Below are 24,537 nucleotides of genomic sequence, written 5' to 3'. Positions count from 1 at the left end.
TGGGAGGTAACCTTTACCATGTGGGAAGACGCAGGGGGATAACTGTGCTAGTCTGAAGGAGTAGAACAACATGAGAGTAGTGTAGCGCCTTAAAGAACAATTTTCCAGGGTTTAAGCGGACATGAATCAAAGCTCACTTGGTCAGGTGTGAGCCTTGACCCAGGACACGTGGACTTGTGGACTGAAATATCCATGCTCAACTTCTCAGAGTGGGTCATATTTTTACCTTTCCAGCCCTCCAAAGTGCTTGGGGTAAAAGGTAAAGGTAAAGGTATCCCTTGTGCAAGCACCGGGTCATGTCTGACCATTGGGGTGACGCCTTCCAGCATTTTCATGGCAGACTCAATAAGGGGTGGTTTGCTATTCCCTTCCCCAGTCATTACCTTTTACCCCCCAGCAAGCTGGGTACTCATTTTACCGACCTTGGAAGGATGGAAGGCTGAGCCAGCTGCTGGGATTGAACTCCCAGCCTCATGGGCAGAGCTTTCAGACTGCATTTCTGCTGCCTTACCACGCTGCGCCACAACAGGCTCTTAGGGTAGGTCTCCTTAATTCATTGGCTAATGTAAACTACACAAATTGGGGTTCCTCTGGAATTACACCTCATCTCCAGGTGACAGAGATTAGTTTCTCTGGAGAAAATGGCTCCTTTGGAAGGTGGATTCCATAGCATTGTACTCCACTGAGGTCTGGCCCCATCCCAAATCTCACCTGTTCCTGACACCACCCTCAAAAGTCTCCAGATCTTTCAGAACCCAGAACTGGCAGCCATTCTCAAAACCGTTTAAAAAGTTGATACTTCCTGTGAAAATGTTACATGTTGTCCTAAATCTAGTCATAACGAAGGAAGGAAATATGGTCACCGTCTCACATTGCACACTAGTGTTTTGCTCAAATACCAGAGCAGCGCCAGGAGGTTGCTGGCATGATGACATCATTTCCTGCATGATGCCAGCTATGAGGCCTGGGCCTTTCTCTGGGTAAGCCCCCACTAAGTCCCACCAGTGGCCAGGAAGGATTTGGCAGTCATTTGTGTTGGACATTTTAAGGGTACAATCCTACGCTGAGTAACCCTGCTGGAGACGGGTTGAGACAGGAGTCGCTCTGTTACAAACGTTGGGTTATAACCCTGGCACATTGTCATAATGTGCTTTCAGAGGGTAGCCGTGTTGGCCTGCAGTTGAACAGACAGATTCAAGTCTTTAGAGACAAAGAAGAATTTCCGGACAGGGATTTTCCAGAGTTCAAGCTCGTTTAATCAGACACAAGAAATGGAGATCTCCCGGGTCTTTTTATACTAGTCAGAATGTGTGTGTTTGTGTGTGTGTGGTGGTGGTGGGGGGGTGTTGTTGTAACAAATGCTTGTAAAGGACACAAAGGCACAATGTAACTTGTATTCTGTTTGCTTAGAGCAGAAGGGCATTTACTTGACTCCCAAAAGATGGACAGAATCAGGCCTGAGTAGCTGAACCCTGGAGCCTGGCTTCTTGCAAAAGGAGGTCCCTAAATGCTCCTATTTCCATAAATCTGCAGCAGACACCCAGGAGCCCAACTCATTCCTTTGCTCGTTGACTGGCTTGTATCATAAATCTGCAGACGAGCAGAATTTGATACTGAGTATACAGTGGCCTTCTGCCGATGACCGGGGGGGGGGGGGGAGAGAAAACGTCTACCCATTAACCTCTGTTTCTTATCATTTTGGTTCTCTCTTTCAACCCCTTCCTTTCCCAGTCCCCTTTCTCTACCTGTCTTTTATTCCAGTAGGACGTACTGGTTGCCAACTCTGGCTTGGGAAATTTTGAGAGTTTTGGAACAGGTGTAGCCTGGGGAGGAAGCTCAGCCAGGATGTGATGTCATAGAGCCCGCCCTCTGATGCTGCCATTTTCTTATTGGGAAGCCTGTAATTCTGGGAGAAAGGCAGGTATCCCCTAGAGCAGGGATGGTCAAAGTGGGGCTCTTGAGATGTTAGATTCAAGTAGATATCCGTGTTGGTCTGAGCAGCACAACAAAACAAAATCAGAGTCCAGTGGCACCTTTAAGACCTACAAAGATTTATTCAAGGTGTGAGCTTCCGAATGCAAGCACTCTTCCTCAGACTAAGAACAGACCATTTATTTATTTATTTATTTATTCATTCATTCATTCATTCATTCATTCATTTATACTGCCCTCCCCTACCGCTCTGGGCAGTTTACATAAAACATTTTGGAACACTTACACAGGACACTATCAAAATCAATATAGCAGTATAACAATAACAACAACACACCATCTGGAACAATTAGAACAGCACTTCAACAATAACTTTGACACTCCCTCAGCAGGTTTGATCTCTCAGTCTGTGGGGGGGACCAGTAGATGTTATGGGTCAGTCGGCCCCACCAAAAGCCTGGTGGAAGAGCTCCTTTTTGCAGGCCCTGTGGAACTGTGGAAGTTCCGGCAGGGTCCTGATCTCTTCGGGGAGCTCATTCCACCAGGTGGGGGCCAGCACTGAAAAGGCCTCTTTAGGGCCAGGGATCCGTAGCCATTTGGAGGTGGCAGAGCGTAGCGCTCTTCTGGGGGTATAGGCAGGGAGGCGGTCTCTCAGATACACTGGGCCCAGACCACATATGGCCTTAAAGGTGATTACCAAAACCTTAAGCTTAATCCGGAATTGAACTGGGAGCCAATCGAGATCTTGGAGTACCGTCCGGATATGAGATCTCCATGATGTCTTAGTGAGAATCCTGGCAGAGGCATTCTGCACCAGTTGTAGTTTCCGCATCAAGGATAAGGGTAGAGCGAGTTACAGAAGTCCAGTCTGGAGGTGACCATCGCATGGATCACTGTGGCTAGGTGCTCTGGTTCCAGGTAGGGAGCTCGTAGTTTAGCTTGGCGGAGGTGGTAAAATGCCAGCCATGCTACCTTTGTGACCTGGGCTTCCACTGTAAAGGAAACATCCAGGATCACACCCAGGTTCCTGGCGGAGTGAGTCGCTGGGAGCTGCACACCGTCCGGTGGAACTGTCATGACCATCATGACAGTGGGAATATAAAGTTAATTCTGTTAAATTAATAAACTGTGTCACAACATCCAAATATAGCCATATAATAATTCTTTGCTAAAACAGCCAATCAGTCCCCTCGAATTCAGTTGTAGTTCACAAAAACACAGGAGAAATAAAACTGTGTATATTAGTGGCTAATGGCTGTTACTTAAGCATTTGTTGCTTTCCCCATCTCTCTACCCAAGTGTGAAACATTCCTGTAATTAGAAGCTGAGCTGGCAAACATCTTGTCCTGAGACCAGAGAATAATAAAATCAGAGTCCAGTAGCACCTTAATGACCAACAAAGATTTAATCAAGGCATGAGTTGCAAGCACTCTTCGTCAGACTATGATCTTCTTACATGACAGGGAATATATAGCAAAAATCAGTTCTGTTACATCTGTGTCGCAATCAGATGCAGCCAATGATAATCCTTTGTCAAAACAGCCAGAGAGCTGAATATGAACCAGAAAGACCAGAGAGTTAAATATGACTTTCCTTTTTTTAAAATTTTCAAGTATTACTTGGCTAACTGTGGAATCCATAATTTTATGGTTGGGGCACATGAGGAACTGTATTAAAGGGTCGCGGCATTGGGAAGGCTGAGAACCACTGCCTTAGAGGAATAAATGGGTTGATTCCAAAAACTTTTAGATTGTGTTAGATCCCAGCTTTCATTTTCGAAAGGAGTAATGTGCAGCCACAGCTTTCCAATTATAACTCTACAATAAAAAGGGCTAGAATGCTAAAAATGAAATGTGGGGAAACGTACATGGTTGCGATCTACCAATAAGTTATATTGTCACAGTGTCATTTCTGTTTTATTATATCTAGGTATATCAAAACCAGGAACATCTCAGCTGGCATTGACACTCCTTTGTCAATAAAATCCTGAAGAGCGACTTTAAGACAGAGGGACAGAGACAGTCCAGGTTTCCTGCCTCCAGCCCTGCTGCAGCTGCTACTTTCTGGCTTGGCTTCTGGAGGCTGAAGTAGTGCCTCTAGAAAGCTTATGCCTGGGATTTATTAATAGACAAACCATTGATTAAATGCTGAAATATCACTGAATGCTTTCCCAAACTGAAGGACACATAGGAAGTCGTCCATATGGTCTATAACATGGTGCCCCCACCTTTCCTGCCACCCACCATGCATTGCCAGAAATTGGGCAGGACCAAGTAGGCGTTATGCCCAATAAGGCTTCTGATTGGCCACTGGTGATGTGATTGGTGGTGTCTGTCTGGCTTTTTCTCCATTTTATGGCTGCACCCACCAGATTGGGTCAGGAATCCCAAGCATCCTGCAGGCTCCCAAGGGCTGGAGACCCCTGCTCTAAGAGGCACAAATTCCTCGGATGGGCACGAGGGAAGGCAGCTCAGCCCCTGCTTTCTTGCCCCACTTTCCAGCCCCCTCCCTGCCCAGTCCACAAGATCAGCCTCCCTGAGCAGCCGGTGCCCACGGAACCCCCTCTGCTGATGTCACTATCCCGGGGTTCCGGCATCCGTGGCAACGGAGGGGGCAAAAGATGCTTCCAACAGCCCTCGGGCTCACTTGGCTCTCTGTAGCTGAAGAGTTCAGGAGCAAAACTGAAGATGGATGGAGAAACAGAGGGAAATGAAATATTGTGTACCAAATGTATCTTAAACGTAAGAAAGGACACTCTTCTGGAAGGAGATGGAGGATTGGTGGGAAGTGGAGAGTTAGGACAGGAGGAGGTGGCCTTGGGTTGGGTGTGGGACCCTCTTCAGGGAGGAATCTGGGGCAGGGGGAAGGTAGAAGTCTGCTGTCATGAGGGCTGCCGCCCTGAGCTGGGCCTGAAGAACATGAGATGGGTGGCAAGATGTGATTCAGATCCACCTAACCAAGCTCCAGCAACCCCCAAACTGTCTCTTGGCCACCAGTCATCTACTACCCACCCACCAGGAGCCACCATCTCTTCTGGTCCTCAAACTGTTGGGGCTCTGACTCCAGAGCCAATTGGAGCAGACTCAGGATGGCATTTTCTGCAATACCGTCCAAGCATTTCGGGCAGGGATGGTCAGAATGTGGCTCTCCGGAGGTCACAGAATCAGAGAATTGGAAGGGGCCTCCAGGGTCATCTAGTCCAAAACCCTGCACAAGGCAGGTGATAAGACAACATATGGTCATGTTGACCTGCCCCCTCGCCTCCCAAAATGGCCAGTGATAGGCTTGGAAGGGGTGGGAAAGGCAGAAGCCTTAGTTGGGCATGGACACAGCTCTGCTTCCCAACCGTATTCTGCATGATTGCACCACTTATGGGGTTTCTAGAAGCCTAAAAATGACCCAGTGAGTTCTCAAAGGTAAAAAGGTTGAGATAGCCTGCTATAGCCACTGGAATATGGGGCTTCCCATCCAAGGTCTCCATGCAGAGGAGAGTAGTGGAAGGGGGTATGGTGGAGTTCAGCGAGGAACTGAGGAGTTTAGGCATCTGTTTCCTGATCTGAGGAAGGGAATGGCAGTCAGGAGCTCCCAGGAATGTCTGGCTGATGGGATCCAGGCAATAGAGAGGGACTTCCCGCAGGTGACTTTGGTTTGGTTTGAGTCACAGTTCCGTCTTCTTCATGTTTCCTATCCAAACAGGAATTTCTGTTGATTGGCCTTTTTGACGTCATTACCATAATGTTTTTTATCATACAAGTGGTGAAGATCACACTATCACAAAGAACTGAAGAGGTGCAGGGTAAGTAAGTGTGAATTTATAGGAGGAAGGACCATCCGTTGAGTGGAGGAGCCATGGGGCTCTTCTGTGAGCAGGTCCAAGAAGCCAGAAGAAGAAGAAGTCTCTCTCTTGGGACCCACTGATGATTACCCTCTCCATCCCCCCGCCAGACCATCCCAGTTACCTCGGCTGTCCTACGAATGTTCTTTTCATTGCAGTGGTGATCTAGAGGGTCTTCCTCTTGCCCAGTCAAATCATCGAGATCTTGACAGGGGGTGGGGAACTGGGGGTCATACAGGGTTCCCCACAGAGATAGTGGATGGCAAAGCTCAGTGGGTCTGATCTTGCTTATCACTATTGTTGATAGAGTTGGAATAGGCAGGAGAAGCACAGCCCCTGGTTGCTTAAAGGAATAAAGTGGCCTTATTATGAAGAGAAACAACTGTGCATAGAAAGAGGAGATAATAGACCTCATTAACAGGGAGGTCTGAAGTTGTTCAACTGCTGTTCTGGAGGCAAGCAGGGAGGAAGTATGCTCAAAAGAGCAGGAAGTCCCCTCTTGAGCCAATCAGGACACAGGAGGAGATAATTTGGAAAAACATCAAGAAGTTCCTATTTAGTTTTCTAAATAGACGTCTCCTCCGATGCCCCTTGGAGGACAGCATTCATGTTCTACTCCATCTGGCACACCGCAGAGCTTGCAGATTCTGACAACCACAAGGCTCACTTTAGCTTCTTGCAGGACTTCTTAAGTGGTGACGGACTGGATGTTCAGTATGGTCTAACTTTTCCACAGGTCCGGAAGAACAAAGGCCTGAAGAGCAGATTTCTGTTGAAGAGCCGGTGAGTACATGAGACATGAAAAAGGATTTGATGTGAGTACGAATTGGGGTGTTCGAGGTCCTCAAGGTCCTTCTGCTGACAGGGGAATCCAGGAATCACAGTCAGGAGAATCATCTGCAAGCGGCAATAAAAGCACATGGGGCTTTATAGAGGTGCATACATTTATTGATTGATTGATCCGTCCTCTCTGTTACCAGGCTCGGGAAGCTGTTCATCACATTTGGCATAGGGTGCCCGGGGTGGGTTGGGGTGGGGAAAGCTCATCTTTACATCCTGGCCTCAAACGTATGCCTGAAGGGAATAGGGCTGCCTTGCAGGCCCAGCGCTGTCAGGGCCCTCCTCTCTGCTGGGAGTGGAGTTCACTGGGCCCTGGCCCTGGTCGAGGCCAGTCGCTCCTGTGGAGGGACAAGGACCACCGGGCCTTGGTGAGACTGTAGCTACCAAAGTGCGGAAGAGATGAGAGCACCTTGGGTGGATTCACAGCCAGGTCAAGACCTGCAGACTCCCAAGGGCACTTTTGTTAACCTGGAGCAGGGGTAGTCAAACTGCGGCCCTCCAGATGTCCATGGACTACAATTCCCATGAACCCCTGCCAGCGTTTGCTGGCAGGGGCTCATGGGAATTGTAGTCCATGGACATTTGGAGGGCCGCAGTTTGACTACCCCTGACCTGGAGGGAGATCTTCTTGAGGAGGTTGTCAGAGAGCTCCCCCACAATGTTTTGACATAACCATCAATACTTTGCGTGGAAGGATGGAAAACATCCTTATCAAAATTGAAGATAGGTCTAATGGAGAAGAGCAAAAGCCTCCCAAATCCTTTCCGCCTCTGTGAATTCTATGATTCTGGACAAGGGATGTTCTCTCGCTTGCCTTTTGACATTTCGCCCCGGCACAGGTGGCCCAAAACAACTATGAGCTTCCGGAGAGACCTTTATGGAAATACGAAGAAAGGAAGGAGGCTTTGTGCAAGGTATTTGCTTATTGCATTTGTATATTGTCCTACCCTTAAGCTCAGGGCAGTTTAGAACGTACATCAAACTCATCTCCTTTTCCACAGAATCTGTTCCCCAAGGAGACCGAGAAGGAGGAAACGATTCAGCCCTCGGAGGTAAGGGGAAAGGGAGGGATGGGAGATGGTGCTGTAGAAGAGTAAATTAGAGAAGTACTTTGAGGAAACCCCATTGGGTGCACTTTTAAGTCCTGCTGGATGTCAGAAGAGCTCAAGGTGGAGTGTGTAGTTTTCACTTCCTGAGTTTATGATCCTGGTTAGACAGAATGGACAAAAGATGCATACCAGCTTCAGAGTGCGGGGATTGTTCTGTCAAGGTCCACTAGATCCCACTCCAACCCTCTAAGCCAGGAATGCCCAATCTTTTTGAGCTCGGAGGGCCCTCTGGTCCCTCTGATGCAGTAAGGTTGGCGGAGCTAAAACATGGCTGCCAAAAATGGCTGCCATAGGAGCAAGCACAAAAAGGCAGTCTAGTTGGCTCAGGCAGAGTTGCCTGAAACTCAACCCCTCCAAGATGGAGGCCCTGTGACTGGGCAGAAGGGGGCAGGTTCAGGAAGCATGCCTTCCCTCCTTAGATGGGGTAAAGCTGATCGCTGCACCTACTGCCAGGAATCCGAGAGCAATCTTTGATGCTTCCCTATCTATGAAGGCTCAGATCATGAGGGTAGCCCAATAGGCGTTGTACCATCTGCGTCAGGCGAAGCTACTAGCACCCCACCTGTCTCCAGAACACTTGGACACAGTGATCCACGCAATGGTCACTTCCAAATTAGACTTCTGTAATTTGTTCTACATGGTCCTACCCTTGTCTCTCAAATTGCAACTGGTTCAAAATGCGGCTGCTAAGGTCCTCACGAGGTCATTCTAGAGGACCCACATCCAGCCTGTCCTGAGGCAGCTGCATAGGTGGCCAGTTAGTTTCTGGATCATGTTTAAGGTTTTGGTTCTCACCTTTAAGTTCATCTGTGGTCAGGACTCCACATTTCTGAGGGACCGCTTGTCTCCTTACGCCCCCCACAGGACTCTGCTGTCTGAGTTTGAATCTGTTGGTTGTCCCTGGTCGGTACGTCTCGCCTCGACCAGGACCAGGGCACTTTCAGTCCTGGCCCCGACCAGGTGGAATGAGCACCTGGAAGAGCTGAAGGCCCTATCACAGCTCCACAGGGCCTGGAAGGCAGAGCCCCATAGGCCTGACATCACCAGAAGATGCTCCCCCTAGGGTGTGCTATTACAGGCTAGGGATGGATGGGTGGGGGGAGGTTTATAGACTGGGTCTTTTTTGCCACCAGTATTGTTTTATATTGTACTGAATATTTTATGTGGGGTTTCAAATTTTTATTGTAAATCACCATGAGCCAGCGGGGTCCGGGAGCTGCGGTCGAAAATATGAATGAATGAATGAAGAATGAATGAATGAATGAATGAATGAATGAATGAATGAACGAACGAACGAATAGCTTACCGGCAGTCACACAGTGAGGGTGATTATGCTGTGCTGGCAGCTGTTGCCATTCTTAAATATACGCCATTGATCAGTTCTTGAATGGCCAATCAGAGGTCTTGCTAGCTGGACAAAAGCCCTTCCCTTCCTGAACCACTTGGGGGGCATCAAGAAAGGTATTAGCAGGCACCTTTTCTCCACATTGGGCCAGTTCTCTGGTTCCATAAATGATCTGGCCAGATTCAAAATATGATCTCTTCCTGCTCCCTCCCACTCACTCAGCCAGAGAGGAAAATGTTTGGTGAGCTGCATTTGAACTCAGCTGGTACAAGCATGTGCTTCACACCCAAGAAGGCAGTCCCTGGAGCTTCTCTTGAAGGCTCTCAGGAAGCTGACTTGGGAAAGCTTTTCCTGGGGCTCTGGAGTCCTACTGCCATCAGCAGCGTCAACGAGGCCCAATAGCAGATCCCTTCATGGCAGAAACTCAATGTGGTGTTGGAAGATCTATGCTTGGAGTTGCCAAAACCTTTTGTTGTTGTTGTTGTCCTTGCAAACAGGGCCCAGTCATAGGCTGCAGAGTCATTTATGGACCTCCTCCAAATTTCAGAGCGAAAAAAGTAAGTGCCACCGGGTGTCAACAGGTACTTCTTCCAGACTTCTTATTGCCTCTGGAAAGCAGGAGGAGGGGTCCTGTCGAGATGGTCTGAGGCATTTCCGAGTAGTGGGAGGCGTTCCTGATGGTGGCCAGGAGGCCGGTGAATCTTCTCATCAGAGACACCCTGGGACAAAGGAGTGATCCTGCTGAGCATAGTCAACAGTTCAGCAGGGACTTTGGCCCAGCAGGATCTGCATGCTGGGTGCCAGAGCACTTGCGAGTGTGCGTTCCTGTCCATTCCAGACACGAGGAGCACAACAGGGATGCAGCATCCTCAGGAGGGAGCTGAACTTCCAAGAGTGTCCAAACTAGCCAGGGGGCTTACAGAATCGATCCCTAAAGATCCTCAGAGTTTTTGTGTGCCCAAAACCAGGCACTTATTGTCATTCAAGAAAAGTTTCATTCAATTTTTAAAAAGCAATTTAGGAATACAGTAATTAGGTTCAATACAGCAATCACGTCATTCAGCAAAGAAAATGAAGAAGCTAGCGAGCCCTCTGGACTGCTCCAAGAATCTGAGCTTGCGTAACCTAAAATGAAGACGGCCCCCACTTCAAATATTTCTGACGCAGTTGGAGCTTCCTAATATAACTTTAGGAAATCAGAAGTTAATTGATATGTAGAATTAAGGAGAGAATGCCTGGAGACTTAGGTGGACGAAGACATTAAAACCTAAACATACATGAATAGATATCGGGGGCACACCCAGCCCATGCAAAGCATCATGTGAGTGGCCTCCATCCCAGTCAATAGGCAGCCCTAGAGCATTTCTCACCGTTCAGGGGAACATCCTGACATCCTGTTGCAATTTCTCAGGAACTGACTGCTGCAGACTTACTTCTCTCCCCATACCCAGTGGCTCAGAGCCACTCATGTGGGTCAACCCCACCCTAGACACTCTGGAGTCTGTGAAGGCCCTTTTCCTCCTGATGCCCAGGAACCAAGGTCTCAGAATGTCCCCTGACATTTCCCCTTCTCGGGATTTTCTTGGGCAGAACCAAACAATTCTACAACTGTTATAAACAACAAGATCTGAACACTCGAGTAACTGATCCCATGTATAATCTTTCAGAATTGCCCAAAGGTGGTTACATCAGCTGAAGATAAAAGAAGGCGGGGCCAGCGAATTCAGGAAAAACTTAAAGAATTCAAATCAGTGGTACTATTTCTGAATTTCCTCTTGATACAGAGACACAACTTGCATGAATAGCCATGTACAAATGCCCCAAGGCCAGGAATTGTTTTCCTCCAGCCCCAAATAGTTGTTGGCGATTGGTTAGCGATACTGTAGAAATAACCTTGAGAAATTGTCAAAGGTTTTCACGGTCAGAGTCAGCTGGGTATTGTGGGTTTTCCAGGCTCTGTGGCCGTGGCCTGGCAGGTTTGGTCTCTGATGTTTTCTCACTGTTCCCACAGAGAAATCCCCATCCTGATGTGCCCTACCTCTGACGATGCCAGCCACAGTTACTGCCGAAATGTCAGGGATTAAAACTACCGGACCAAAAAGACTCTGGCTCTTGTTGAGGCCAGCCAAATATCTCTGGGGAAAGGGACCACTAGCCTGTTAGTATTAGCTGAGCACAAGGCTCTTCTGGGATGTACGCAGAGAGATGGTCCTATAGGACAGGGTCAGCCATAGCTTCCCACACAAAGGGATTGGGGCCAGTGCTGGGAATCTCTAGACCTCTGGCTTAAGCAAGGTCCCCGTCAGCCTTCTGTGTGGAAGAATGGCTGCAGAAGTGAAGCTGACAATACAGAATTGGATGAGAAATCCATGTTCCCACCCAGTTAAGGGACCTTGACATGTTGTTGACTGGGTATGGCTGTTGGGAGTGCCATGTCTGGAGTGGCCAACCATTTTTTCCCTTGTACCAGGACCCTTGGTTTGTTCCGAAAACTGGAAGGACAACAGCGGCAGACCTTTTAAAAAAGAGGGATGCCCTCTCTGCTGAGGTAGGTCTTCTCAAATCATGATGTTTCCTAAAAAGCAGGAGGAAGAATCAGCAGTTGTAGAGTCAGATTTGTGTGCATAGTAGAACCTTGTTTCCACTGACATTTAGCTGGGCAATGATTCCTGAATTGCCAAGATTCACACACACACACTCACAAACTTGTATTCTGCAGCAAAATCAGGACTGAGGTATGTGCAGCTTTCATAGTCCACTGCCGTCTCTGGCAAATCAGGGATCATGGATAGAAATGAATAAAATGAAACCTCTGTCTGCCTCCTGGGAAAAACATCTGCTGCCAGCCAGAGTAGACAATGGCCAACTAAATGACAGATCCGTGTTCTCACCTGGCGAGGGCATCTGGCCCTGATCAGGACTGCATGGAGTGTTTGGGAGTTCTGTACAAGGAGTCCAGAATTCTTTTCTGTGTAGCAGAACTCCTGGGCCGTACCACAACCCGGAAGAAAGAGAACAGAAGAAGGTGCTTTACGGAGAACGGATGCCATTATTAAGTGTTCCAAAGGAATATTGAATCCTCACAATCGGCATCTCCTGGTGCCTCCGTCTCCATGTGGATGCATTTACACTCCTTCACAGGAGGAGAAAGAGACCTCTATTGACCTACCAGGAGCAGAAGTTCCCCTGGGGAATGAGAAAGGCTCAGGAGAAGGACAAAGCCAGGCATCCAGACAGACACCATTTTTATGTGCAGAAAACAGGGAGAGGGACTGAGAGAGGCCACGAGGCCTGGGGTGAGGCTTATAAAGACCACCAGGGACTTGGCCTCCCTACATAAATATAACGAGAGCGACCACTCAATGTTCCCATGAAAGCACCCTCCGTCCCCTCCCTCCCTAGTGGAGAGAAGCTGAAGAGTTCTGCTTCTTTTTAATGTAAACCTGATTCTTTTAAAATGTGTAAAATGTTTAGATTGTTGTTTTCTCACAGGATATGTTGTAAGCTGCCCTGAGCCCTCCCGGAAGGGTTGCATGCAAAGCTGACAATAGATAATTAAGATGATAATTGGAGGAGGAGGATTGGGAACCAGAGAACTCAGGCTGTCAGACTGTCAGAAGCACCAACTGAAGTGTCCAGAACATCCCTGGGGAAGGAGGGCAAGCAAGATCTGAAGAAGGCAATCTCTCTAGGAAGGAAAATAAAAGCACAATCCATGTTTTGATGTGGGGTTACTGTGAGAAGCTTGGACTTGCAGGAGAGCATTAGGGGCTGGAATAAGACATAACAAGGGTATAAACAAGGCCACAGTTTTCTTACCTCCCCATGGGAGTGTTGGCACCGCATGGGAGAGGGAGCCTGACCTAGCACTTATCGGACTGCACCAAACCCACGGAGTCCAGAGGCACCAGGGGACACACCCCATTCCCAGATGGGAGAGCAGAGCCTCTTACTACTGAATTCTCCCTTATGGGAAGTGACCTATGTAGGGAAGCCAGCAGGCACCCACTTTATTTGGCTGCCCCATGGCAGGCTGGCAATGAGTCTGTGTCTCCCAGCAGGGCCAGCCACGCTTGTTCATAGGCTGTCTCTTATGGAGGCCCCGAACCCCAAGGAGTCCCATCACACAGCAACAGGCTCCATCCCATGTGGAGCCCAAAATTACGATGAAATATTAGCCATGCAACATCTACCTCAGACACAGCCTCAGGGCTGTTTATGTATCACATAAGGTGGGAAGGAGGGAAGCTGCCCTGCGGCGTGCTGGGCAAAGGGACCACGACTCACGTGCATAGCACATTATAGGCTCTGCATGTCCTGCCTCCCTCCTTTATGCTGGGTGCAGCTTGCCTTGCAACGCATTATACATTCTGGGATTCAGGCCCTTTCCCTTCTGCAGTGTATGTTCTCCGTTCTCCCCTGAGAGCCCAGCTGCCAGACAGAGAGGACAATCCTGAGCTAGAAGACAGAGCCCTGTTCCAACCTGGCCGAGGGCACCCTGGCCTGCTCCTGCTGGGGTGGGATGCTTGGGAAAGCCACCCCTAGAGCGACCAATGCTTTTTCTCATTAGCAGAAGACTTGGAGCCTCCCACAACTTGAAAATAAGAAGACCGAGGAAGATTTCTTCCAAAGAGGAAACACCAGGTTTATCCATGTGTGTATTAAATAATCATTATGTTCCATTCAAACTGGCAGCTCCACTGATGCCGTGCAACACATTATACATTCTGGGATTCAGGCCCTTTTCCCTCTGCAATGCAGGTTCTCTGACCTCTCTGGTTCGGGACTTCCAATCATTTCCCCTAGTTGGGTCGCAGTCTTCTTTCACAGATCAGGCACAATCCAAGAGGTGCTGAGCTTGGTGCTGGCTGGGGGTGTTAAAAGCCCAATGGCTGCTTGGAAGAGATCCTTTGTTCCTCTCTGGCTGTGGCCTCCCACTGCTGACCACTGCTAGGATCCAAAATACAGGCAGACCACACAGTTCCGGCTGGCTGCCAGTCGGCTGGTCAGCCCTTCCCTAGTTAAAGGTTCCCAGAAATCTGGTGCAGGAAAGATGTTTGTCTGTCTTCAGGGCTGGAGTCTGGCTGCTGGGCAGCAAAGACAATACACAGCTAGAAGACAGATCCATGTTCTGACCCGGCTGAGGGCACCTTGACATGTTCATGATGGGAATTGGTGTTTGTGAATTCCATACCTGGAGTGACCAAGAATTTTATCTCCCTGTACCAGAAACCGTGGATTGCACCACAATTTGATAGAAACAAAGGGAATGAAAGAAACTACACCATCTATGGACAGGTAGATCTTTCTAAAACTATTATTATGTTTCTTGGTAAAGAGGAGGATGAGTCAGCAAAATTAGGAGAGCAAAGATGTGCCCATTCAGAGACCAGGACAGTCTGAGGAATGACAAGAACCAGGGAGGATCACCAAGCTAGGCCTTCCGAGAGACACAATTTCAATCGGTAGAAAACAGGGCAAGGGATGGAGAAGGGGCCAGGGGGGCAACCAGGATCCAGAAAATTGAGACTTCTCAATGGAACAACTGAAGCACATGGGTCACCAGTGGCGAAAGAGGACATGCAAGATCCGCCTTGCATCCCTGTGAGGAAGGCAAACTATGCATGAAGACAATAAAAGAACGAAGAGCACTCTGCGGTTTGGTGTGGGGTGACGGAAGAAGCGTTACACATTCTGGGAAGTAGAGATCCAAGGACCAAGGTTTCAGAACTTTCCCTGAGCGCCACCTCTCAAGAGTTTTTAGACTCTTGCTAAAAAGTGATAAAACTGTTACAAATAAGTATAGAAGTCAGGATCTGAACGCTCTAATTCCTGACCCATGATAACTCTTTCAGATTCAGGAGCGACAGAGAATAGAGATGCTCGAGCGTCGAAAGAGGCTGAAAGAGGGCCAGAAACTCCTGGAAATACTCAGGGAAACTGATTTATTGGTAATCCCTACAAAATTGCTTTTGGGCACAGAGATATGAAAAGCAGGAATCAAAGCCTACAGAAACTGCCAATCTGGCCACTGTTTTCCCATAACCCCTGGGGGGTGGCCGTGGTTGAAGACCAGTAGTGCGGAGATAGATTAAACAGGGATCCTCAGGGAACTTGAGGAGCTCCCGGGTGTGGAAATGGCCAACTGAACAGGGGCTGGTGCCTCCCGTTATCTGAGCGTCTTCCTGCTGCAAAGAAGTCACTCTGTTATCAAGGATCAGACCTCTCAAGGGACTGGGGATGGGAAGGACTAGACCGTCAAAGGCAGTCAGGCTAGAAGTTCATCATGGCAATAGTTTATTCAGCATGAAATACAGACCACGGTTAACTTTAAAAAACCCTATAACCTGGGACTAGAGAGGTAGGAATTGTCAGAGTGGGTAAGATGCTTTTTTTAGTAGGGTGACCAGACTCTGTTTTGGAGGGGCAGGCTAGCCTGACCTCATCTGACCTCAGAAGCACAGCCCTGATTAGGACCCGGATGGGAGACTTCCTAAGAAGGCCAGGGTCTCTGCACAGAGGCAGGCAGCGGCATCCTGCAGGGGGTGGCTAAGCTGAGGATCTCCAGGTGTCTATGGACTACAATTACCATGAGCCCTTGCCATGTACTCCATGGACAACCAGAGAGGTTGACACCCCCACCCCCCGGGGAATGAATTATGTCTTGACTGTTGGGAGAAAAGGGCTTTGTGGGTTCTCCTAGTCTCAAACTTGAAAGGGGGCCTATCAGAGAGTTCTAGGGATAGACAGGCCAGTCCCCTAAGACCCTTCTGCCTCCACTTGATGGCTCTGAAGGAGAGCAAGCTTTCTTAGCCAGGTTTCAGGAAACTCTGGGGTCTCGTGACAGCCCTGGGAGGAATTCCCGAATGAGTGGGGGGGGGGGCAGAGTTCCAGAATTTGGCCATTGGCAAGACAGCTGAAATGGTCCAGAGGCTGTTCATTGAAGGAATCACACTGAGGGAACAAGAGTCCAAAGACTCCGTTTCCGACCACAAGTGGAAACTTTCCTTCTCAGATTGATCAGCTGTGGGAGGATCCACCCAAGCCCATATTTGCAGGAAATGAAAGGACTCCCGATCCAGCGAGGCTGACATTAGGAGAAAATTATGGGAATCCATCACCATCGGAGGACACTGCAGGGCCAAGCGGCCAACATATGGATGTGGGTAACACCTCGAAAGATCCTCCATTCCACACAAGTAGATCTTCTGAAATTATTATGTTCCTTTGAAAGCCGGGGGAAGAATTGGGAGCAGACGGGTTGAATTTGTGTTTGGAGTAGTCCAAAGACTCTGTTCCCAACCACAAGTGGAAACTTTCTTTCACAGATTGATCAACTGTGGCCCGATCCACCCAAGTCCAGATTTGCAGAAAATGAAAGGACTCCCGATCCAGCGAGGCTGACATTAGGAGAAAATTACGGGATTCCATCACCATTGGAGGACACTGCAGGGCCAAGGGGCCAACATGTGGATGTGGGTAACACCTCGAAACATCCTCCATTCTACACAAGTAGATCTTCTGAAATTATTATGTCCCTTTGAAAGCCGGGGGAAGAATTGGGAGCAGACGGGTTGAATTTGTGTTTGGAGTAGTCCAAAGACTCTGCTCCCGACCACAAGTGGAAACTTCCTTTCACAGATTGATCAACAGTGGCCCGATCCACCCAAGCCCATATTAGCAGGAAATGAAAGGACTCCCGATCCAGCGAGGCTGACATTAGGAGAAAATTATGGGATTCCAACACCATCGGAGGACACTGCAGGGCCAAACGGCCAACATGTGGATGTGGGTAACACCTCGAAAGATCCCCCATTCCACACAAATAGATCTTCTGAAATTATTATGTTCCTTTGAGAGCCGGGGGAAGAACTGGGAGCAGACGGGTTGAATTTGTGTTTGGAGTAGTCCAAAGACTCCGTTCCTGACCACAAGTGGAAACTTTCTTTCACAGATTGATCAGCTGTGTCCCGATCCACCCAGGCCCAGATTAGAAGCAGATGGAAGGACTCCATCACCATCAGAGGACACTCCAGGGCCAAGCAGCCAACATGTGGATGTGGTAACACCTCAAAAGATCCCCAATTCCACACAAGTAGATCTTCTGAAATTATTACATTCCTTTGAAAGCCGGGGGAAGAATTGGGGGGAAACGGGTTGAATTTGTGTTTGGAGTAGTCCAAAGACTCCGTTCCCAACCACAAGTGGAAACTTTCTTTCACAGATTGATCAGCTGTGTCCCAATCCACCCAGGACCAGATTAGAAGCAGATAGAAGGGCTCCATCACCAGCGGAGGACACTCCAGGGCCGAGCAGCCAACATGTCGATGTGGGTAACACCTCGAAAGATCCCCCATTCCACACAAGTAGATCTTCTGAAATTATTACGTTCCTTTGAAAGCCGGGGGAAGAATTGGGAGCAGACGGGTTGAATTTGTGTTTGGAGTAGTCCAAAGACTCTGTTCCCAACCACAAGTGGAAACTTTCTTTCACAGATTGATCAGCTGTGTCCCGATCCACCCAGGCCCAGATTAGAAGCAGATGGAAGGACTCCATCACCATCGGAGGACACTGCAGGGCCAAGCAGCCAACATGTGGATGTGAGTAACACCTCGAAAGATCCCCCATTCCACACAAGTAGATCTTCTGAAATTATTACGTTCCTTTGAAAGCCGGGGGAAGACTTGGGAGAAGACGGGTTGAATTTGTGTTTGGAGTAGTCCACAGACTCTGTTCCCGACCACAAGTGGAAACTTTCTTTCACAGATTGATCAGCTGTGTCCCGATCCACCCAGGCCCAGATTAGACGCAGATGGAAGGACTCCATCACCATCGGAGGACACTCCAGGGCCGAGCAGCCAACATGTGGATGTGGTAACACCTCGAAAGATCCCCAATTCCACACAAGTAGATCTTAGAATCATAGAATCATAGAATCATAGAGTTGGAAGGGGCCATACAGGCCATCTAGTCCAACCCCCTGCTCAACGCAGGATCAGCCCAAAGCATCCTAAATCTTTTGAAATTATTACGTTCCTATGAAAGCCGGGGGAAGAATTGGGAGCAGACGGGTTGAATTTGTGTTTGGAGTAGTCCAAAGCCTCTGTTCCCGACCACAAGTGGAAACTTTCTTTCACAGATTGATCAGCTGTGTCCCGATCCACCCAGGCCCAGTTTAGAAGCAGATAGAAGGACTCCATCACCAGCGGAGGACACTCCAGGGCCGAGCAGCCAACATGTGGATGTGGGTAACACCTCGAAAGATTCCCCATTCCACACAAGTAGATCTTCTGAAATTATTACATTCCTTTGAAAGGCGGGGGAAGACTTGGGAGAAGACGGGTTGAATTTGAGTAGTCCAAAGACTCTTTTCCTGACCACTAGTGGAAACTTTCTTTCACAGATTGATCAACTGTGGCCCGATCCACCCAGGCCCAGATTAGAAGCAGATAGAAGGACTCCATCACCAGCGGAGGACACTCCAGGGCCGAGCAGCCAACATGTGGATGTGGGTAACACCTCGAAAGATCCTCCATTCCACACACATAGATCTTCTGAAATTATTACATTCCTTTGAAAGGCGGGGGAAGAATTGGGAGCAACGGGTTGAATTTGTGTTTGGAGTAGTCCAAAGACTCTTTTCCTGACCACAAGTGGAAACTTTCCTTCACAGATTGATCAGCTGTGGTCCGATCCACCCAGGCCCATATTAGAAGCAGATGGAAGGACTCCATCACCATTGGAGGACACTGCAGGGCCAAGCAGCCAACATGTGGATGTGAGTAAGACATTGAAAGATCCCCGATTCCTTAGAGAAAAGAAACCAAGGACAACAGCTAGACCCAGGTTCAAAGGGAAACAGCATCTATAATGGATGGCTATTTTGGTTGAAGGGATACTACTAGGCAGTGTTTTCCCCTGAATGTCACCTCACCTATTCAAGCCAAATATAAGGGCCAAACTAGGGCTGATATTTCCACAGACTGCTGGGAGCTTGCCATCCCTTTCCCATCCTCTCCCCAAAACAGAAGCCTTGTGAGGTAGGTGGGGGTGACCGAGCCCTGTGAGAACAGCTCTGACAGTACTGTGACTAGCCCAAGGACACCCAGCTGGCTGCATGTGGAGGAAGAGTGGATGAGAGGAAGGGCAGCCAGACCACACCGGCAGCCACGACCCCACTCACCTTGGCAGAGACGTCTGGTTGTAGCTCCTTCAGTTTAAGGCCGTGCACTTGTCCTGAAGGATCCCCGGCATGGGGGCCATGCGGACTAGGAGTTCTGCACTGGGAACGGGGGCTTCAAATAACAGGAAAGGAGGTTTCACTTCAGTATCCGGAATCATTTTCTGACGGGGAGGCCTGTTCGTGGACGGAGGGGGCTGCCTCGGAGGTTGGCAGACTGTTTAGGGGGAGACTGGGCTTGGGTGAATTTAATTCCCCCAGAATGTGGGGGGCTGATACGGATGGCCCTCTGCCGTCTCTTGGAGCTCTGTGGGGTTCTGATTCACCAGGGTCCCATTGGGGCTTGTAGTGCTATGAGGTTCGTGGCACTGAAAAGTTTGCCCTCTTTGCTTCTCCCTTGCAGCCACTCAGTGTGGAGGGCAGTGGCCAGAGCAAGGGGGCTGCATACAATACAGACCAAACGGAGCAACTTCCCCTGGAGAGCAATCAGGGAGGCCCCGCAGCCGAGGATTCTGGTAAGAGATGCAGCCAACCAGGGCCAGCCCCCTGCCCACCCTCCAAAGGACCTGCCTTCCTTTTTGAAGCCAGCCCCTAAGGAAGCCCAGAATTACCAACACCATGCACATCAGGTGGACAGACACCTGATGATAGGTTGTAATTTCAGGAAAGGGGAGAGGAGAGGAGGAAGTCTGAGAGTTCATGCACCCCAGGGCAGGGGTAGTCAACCTGTGGTCCTCCAGATGTTCATGGACTACAATTCCCATGAGCCCCTGCCAGAAAACATCATGAACATCTGGAGGACCACAGGTTGACTACCCCTGCCCCAAGGCACATTCTGCTTTATAACAACCCAGGAAAGATGCACTCTCTAGATTGGAGACTGACCCAAGAGCAAAAAGGAAGCTCTTTTTAGTCTCCAACAGAACAACCCTCCAGTGAAATGCACCTGTGCCTTAGAGCAGTGATCCCCAACCTTTTTATCACCGGGGACCACTCAATGCTTGACAATTTTACTGAGGCCCGGTGGAGGGGGGGGGTAGTTTACTCCTCTACTCTCAACCACTGCCCTAACGCTCTCTGATCACTATGGTAATGTTTAAACATCCCTTCAAAATAAGACACAGACACACCACAACAATGAACATAAGGAACATTTTATTTTCATGGAAATTTTAACTCATGGCAATGACAAATCAATGGGAACCCTGAGCTTGTTTCTCTGCAACGAGATAGTCCCATCTGGGAGTGATGGGAGACAATGACACCCAAAGTGTGTTGTAAAGGGCCAGGGGGGATGAAGTAAAGGCCCCGGGGGGGAGGCGTCCTTCGCGGCCCGCCTTCAATTAGTCGATGGACCACATGTGGTGCGCGGCCCACAGGTTGGGGATCGCTATCTTAGAGGGATACGAGCCACAAAATGATCCACTTTCAAAGGTACATTGGACAGAGCTTTTGAAGAAGAGAACATCAGAGAAGGCATGTTGGATCAAGCCCATGGCTCCTTAGATCCAAAGCTCATGGTGGCAGTGGGCAAACCCCAGGTGCTATCAGTAGGTCCTCCAGTGGGGCAGGACCTCCAGAAGCCCTCCCACTGTGGTCCACCAAGGAGACAGAGCATCCCTTCCCCAGATAAAGCCTTCCACGTATACCTTGGGGGGAAGAGCCACTCCTGGGCTTCTGCTCCAATCTCTCTTGAGGTTTCCAATGCTTAGAGCCACAGATTAGGACAGGGGGGAAATTTGTTTCAGTCCCCTTCCAAATAATCCCCTGGTCCACATTGGCCTTTCTTTAAGTTGCCTTCCCACCTTTTCGGGGATTTCTCTATCAAGACTCCGAGATCCTTCCGTCCCACTTCGGACTCCCTCAACGTATAGTTCTAAGTTAGGCTTTTTGGCAAGAGTGTGCAGGACTTTGCCCTGGCCCACCTTGAACCTCCTTGGCCATTGTTGCTCCCTCTCCCACCTGTGAGAGAGATCTCTGGAGCACCTCACAGTCCTCCCCGAACAACCTCGTGTCACCCGCAGATTTAGCCCCTTCGCTGCTCCCTCCCAACTCCCCAGGGGCTCTTTGCAGTGGGTTGTGGATTGTCCAACTGACTCTGGCCACTTTCATCCACCACAGGAATTCCTGTCCCAGCTGCAGAGGAGCCAGCAGGACCTCAGGAGCAGGCCGGAGGCTCTAGTAAGTGACTCCATCTCCACTCCCATGAAAAGCACCCAGCATGTGTGAGCAAGCAAAGTGCTCCGTGCACAGATGGGCCCAGTGTCCTCATTTCAGTGTCCTCCCCTGCAGGGCCTGAGAGGGACACAGCAACGAAAGAGGACCTCCTGCAGCTGATCTCCACTCTGGGCTCAGTGGAGCAGCGTGCGCTGAGCAGAGGTAAGTGGCTCCCCATCCCGCCCTCTGTGTTCCATGGTGCCATTTGATTGGCCCAGAGGAGTCTCAAGCATTCCTGTTTTCCCTTCCTTTGCAGTCTCAGCCATGGAGAACCGCATGGCCAGAAACAGGCAGGGCTGGTGTGCATTAAGACGGGAAGTGCATGCCCTGCGCGCTCAAGCGGCAGCCCAGCGACAGCCCAGACTGAAGATCCGATTTGTACAGAACTCTCTCAAAATGTTTTTCGTCAATAGCCCCGTAAATAGATTCAATATTGCGTTGTATTAATGTTCTAAGGTTGTTTAATAATGTTCTAAGGTTTTTTATTAATGTTCTAAGGTTTTTTATTAATGTTATAAGCTTTTCTGTTTATTAGTGTTTAGTCTGAATTTAAATTGAATTACTGTTTCTGCACACACTTGTTTGTTTTACTTTTTTCATTACGGTTGTTATGGATTAAGGCTGCAAGACTAAACTTCTGACTTACCAGCGACTGTCAGTTGAGGCTGCCTCAGGTGAGGCTCAGGGGATCGCTACACAAAAGGGGGCCTTCCAGGTGAACTGAGTACAATTTGGGGTCAGTGTGGCTCCTGGCATATTCCGGCTGCTGATGGAAGACCTTCCAAAGGGCATGCTGGGGGTAGAGCCCTCTTTTAATGATGACATGGTGATGGGGGCAACAAAAAGGTGTATTTATTTATTTATCCATCCATTCCATAGTTTTGTAGCTGACACACTCTGGGGACTCGTGATGGGGTACAATATAAACTTGACAAAACCCCATCCCATCACAAAACAACAAAACATCAAGGTCAAACAAGATTGACGGTAGAATCCCTCCCCCCATCCTGCAGCCATCCACCTCCCAGGGTGGGGTATGCGCGATGTTATTGCGTAACCTGAGGAGGGCCCCCCATTGTTTCTGGCTCTGACCTCAACCAAAGACCTAGTGGAAGAGCTCCATATTTCAGCCCTGTTGAACTGTGATTTCTCCGTCAGAGTCCTCAGCTCTCCTGGGTGCTCATTCCACCAGCCCGGGGCCAGGACTGAAAAGTCCCTGGACCCGGTTGAGGCCAGGCGTGCATCTTTGGGATCAGGTATCTCCATTCGATTAGTACCTGCAGAACAAAGTGCTCTGTTGGGGGCATAAGGAGACAAGTGGTCCCTTAGATAGGCAGGGCCCAAGCTGCAAATGGCCTTAAAGGTTAACACCAAGACCTTGAACTTGATCTGGGCCAGCATAGGCAACCAATGCAGCTGCCTCAGCACAGGCTGGATGTGGGCCCTCCAACATGTGCCGGTGAGGACCCCAGCAGCTGCAGTTGAAGTCTTGGGATTCCTAGTTTATGCAGATGAAATACATTCAACCCCTGACAAGTTCCGTGCCATCCAGGAGGCACCTGTCCAAGTGGAAGCTCCAGGTGTTCCTGGGGTTCCCTCATCTGTAACACTCGTTCCTGACACATAGATCAGTGGTGGCTTCAGCCGCTGCTTCTCAAGAGCCTCTCGAGAGCCAGTTTGGTGTAGTGGTTAGGAATGCTGACTTCTAATCTGGCAAGCTGGGTTTGATTCCTCACTCCCCCACATGCAGCCAGCTGGGTGACCTTGGGCTCGCCACAGAACTGATAAAGCTGTTCTGACCGAGCAGGAATATCAGGGCTCTCTCAGGCTCACCCACTTCACAGGGTGTCTGTTGTGGGGAGAGGAAAGGGAAGGTGACTGTAAGCCGCTTTGAGATTCCTAAGGGTAGAGATAAGCAGCAGCAGCAGCAGCGTGTGCCAGAGTGTGCCCCCCCTTCCTACTCCTTCCAGGCCCATCATTGGCCATTTTGGGATGGAGAGGAATCAACATTGGGTCATATTACCCAATAACCACCCATTTGGGAAACCCTTCCTGGTCCATCAAGAAACCCCAGGGTTTCACAAAACCCTGATTGAGAGAGCCCAGCTTAATGGCTAAACAACAACCCTTCAAAGTTGACTTCAGCAAATGACTTGCTGATTGCAATTCCAACCCTCACAATCTCCCACAGAACTAGCACATATGATGGCCATCTGACCAGTTTATGGCATGGCTGGATTTTTCCCTCTTCTGGCAAGTTGCAAGGAGATATTTTTTGTTTCACGTGAAAGGAACATGGTTGAGGTCAGTTTCCAATGATGTTATGCATTTAAAGGCAAAGAATTTGCATGTCTAGTCTTGCCGCTGATATTAATTCTCCTTTTCAACCCAAAAGGAACATGGATGTTGCCTTTGGATTCCTTTTCCTCTTACTTGGAATGGTAGCCATGAACCTATTGATTTTCTGGACTTGTCCATTTAGTATGATGAACATGGGGCACTCAAGGTTAAGCCTTGTAGGAAGAGTGCGGCCAAGAATTCATGACTCCATTATAGGTCTCACCATCCAGGACATGTCAGAAATAATCTTCCTTTGGGACAGATGTTTGAAACATCACGCCTCCAGTATGGCTGATTTCAGTCTTGCAGGGAGCACTTTAAGGGGCCAATTCCCAGACAGGGGTTATCCCAAACACATAATTGAGGGAGCTGAACGCAGAGTTTCAGAAAGGCCCGGAGATACTCTATGAAGAACAGCTGACAAAGCTAAAGGTCCTCAGAATCTTGATTACCTGCTTCTTTGAATATACTGAGAGTCCAACAAGGACAAGGGTCTAGAAGACAGGGGGGCAGGCTCACTGAGTTTAGTAACCTATCGACTTCAGCCAATGAGAACCATCTGAAGCTATCAAGCACTCTCCCCAAAGATGGCCAGGAGGCCTCCAAGTCCCTTACTATTTCAAGTGTGAAAGGAAGGTCATGGTGCAGCACTGAGACCTTATCCACAAAATAGTTCACAAAAAGCTCACAGCTAATGTCCAGTTTACTATTATTTGAGCAACGTTCCTCAAGGGCAGTA

At 49.1% G+C, this 24,537-nt stretch overlaps 1 protein-coding gene across 1 annotated transcript; it reads left to right on the top strand.

The window, feature by feature from the left end:
• The first annotated feature begins 7,311 nt into the window (after nt 1-7,311).
• LOC143838852 (uncharacterized) lies at nt 7,312-21,905 on the top strand. The gene is made up of 21 exons (XM_077340762.1): nt 7,312-7,521; nt 7,609-7,659; nt 9,559-9,618; nt 10,729-10,815; nt 11,532-11,609; nt 13,632-13,715; nt 14,291-14,359; nt 14,917-15,012; nt 16,077-16,223; nt 16,390-16,536; nt 16,703-16,849; nt 17,016-17,123; nt 17,557-17,661; nt 17,828-17,935; nt 18,201-18,305; nt 18,465-18,569; nt 18,735-18,839; nt 19,645-19,756; nt 21,363-21,422; nt 21,534-21,620; nt 21,715-21,905. Exons 8-21 carry the CDS (start codon nt 14,941-14,943, stop codon nt 21,903-21,905), a joined length of 1,599 nt encoding a protein of 532 aa, XP_077196877.1. The 5' UTR covers nt 7,312-7,521; nt 7,609-7,659; nt 9,559-9,618; nt 10,729-10,815; nt 11,532-11,609; nt 13,632-13,715; nt 14,291-14,359; nt 14,917-14,940.
• Nucleotides 21,906-24,537: the final 2,632 nt, after the last annotated feature.

The sequence above is a fragment of the Paroedura picta genome, chromosome 5, assembly GCF_049243985.1.
Source record: "Paroedura picta isolate Pp20150507F chromosome 5, Ppicta_v3.0, whole genome shotgun sequence".
NCBI lineage: Eukaryota > Metazoa > Chordata > Lepidosauria > Squamata > Gekkonidae > Paroedura > Paroedura picta.
This window is presented reverse-complemented; position numbering and strand designations above follow the sequence as displayed.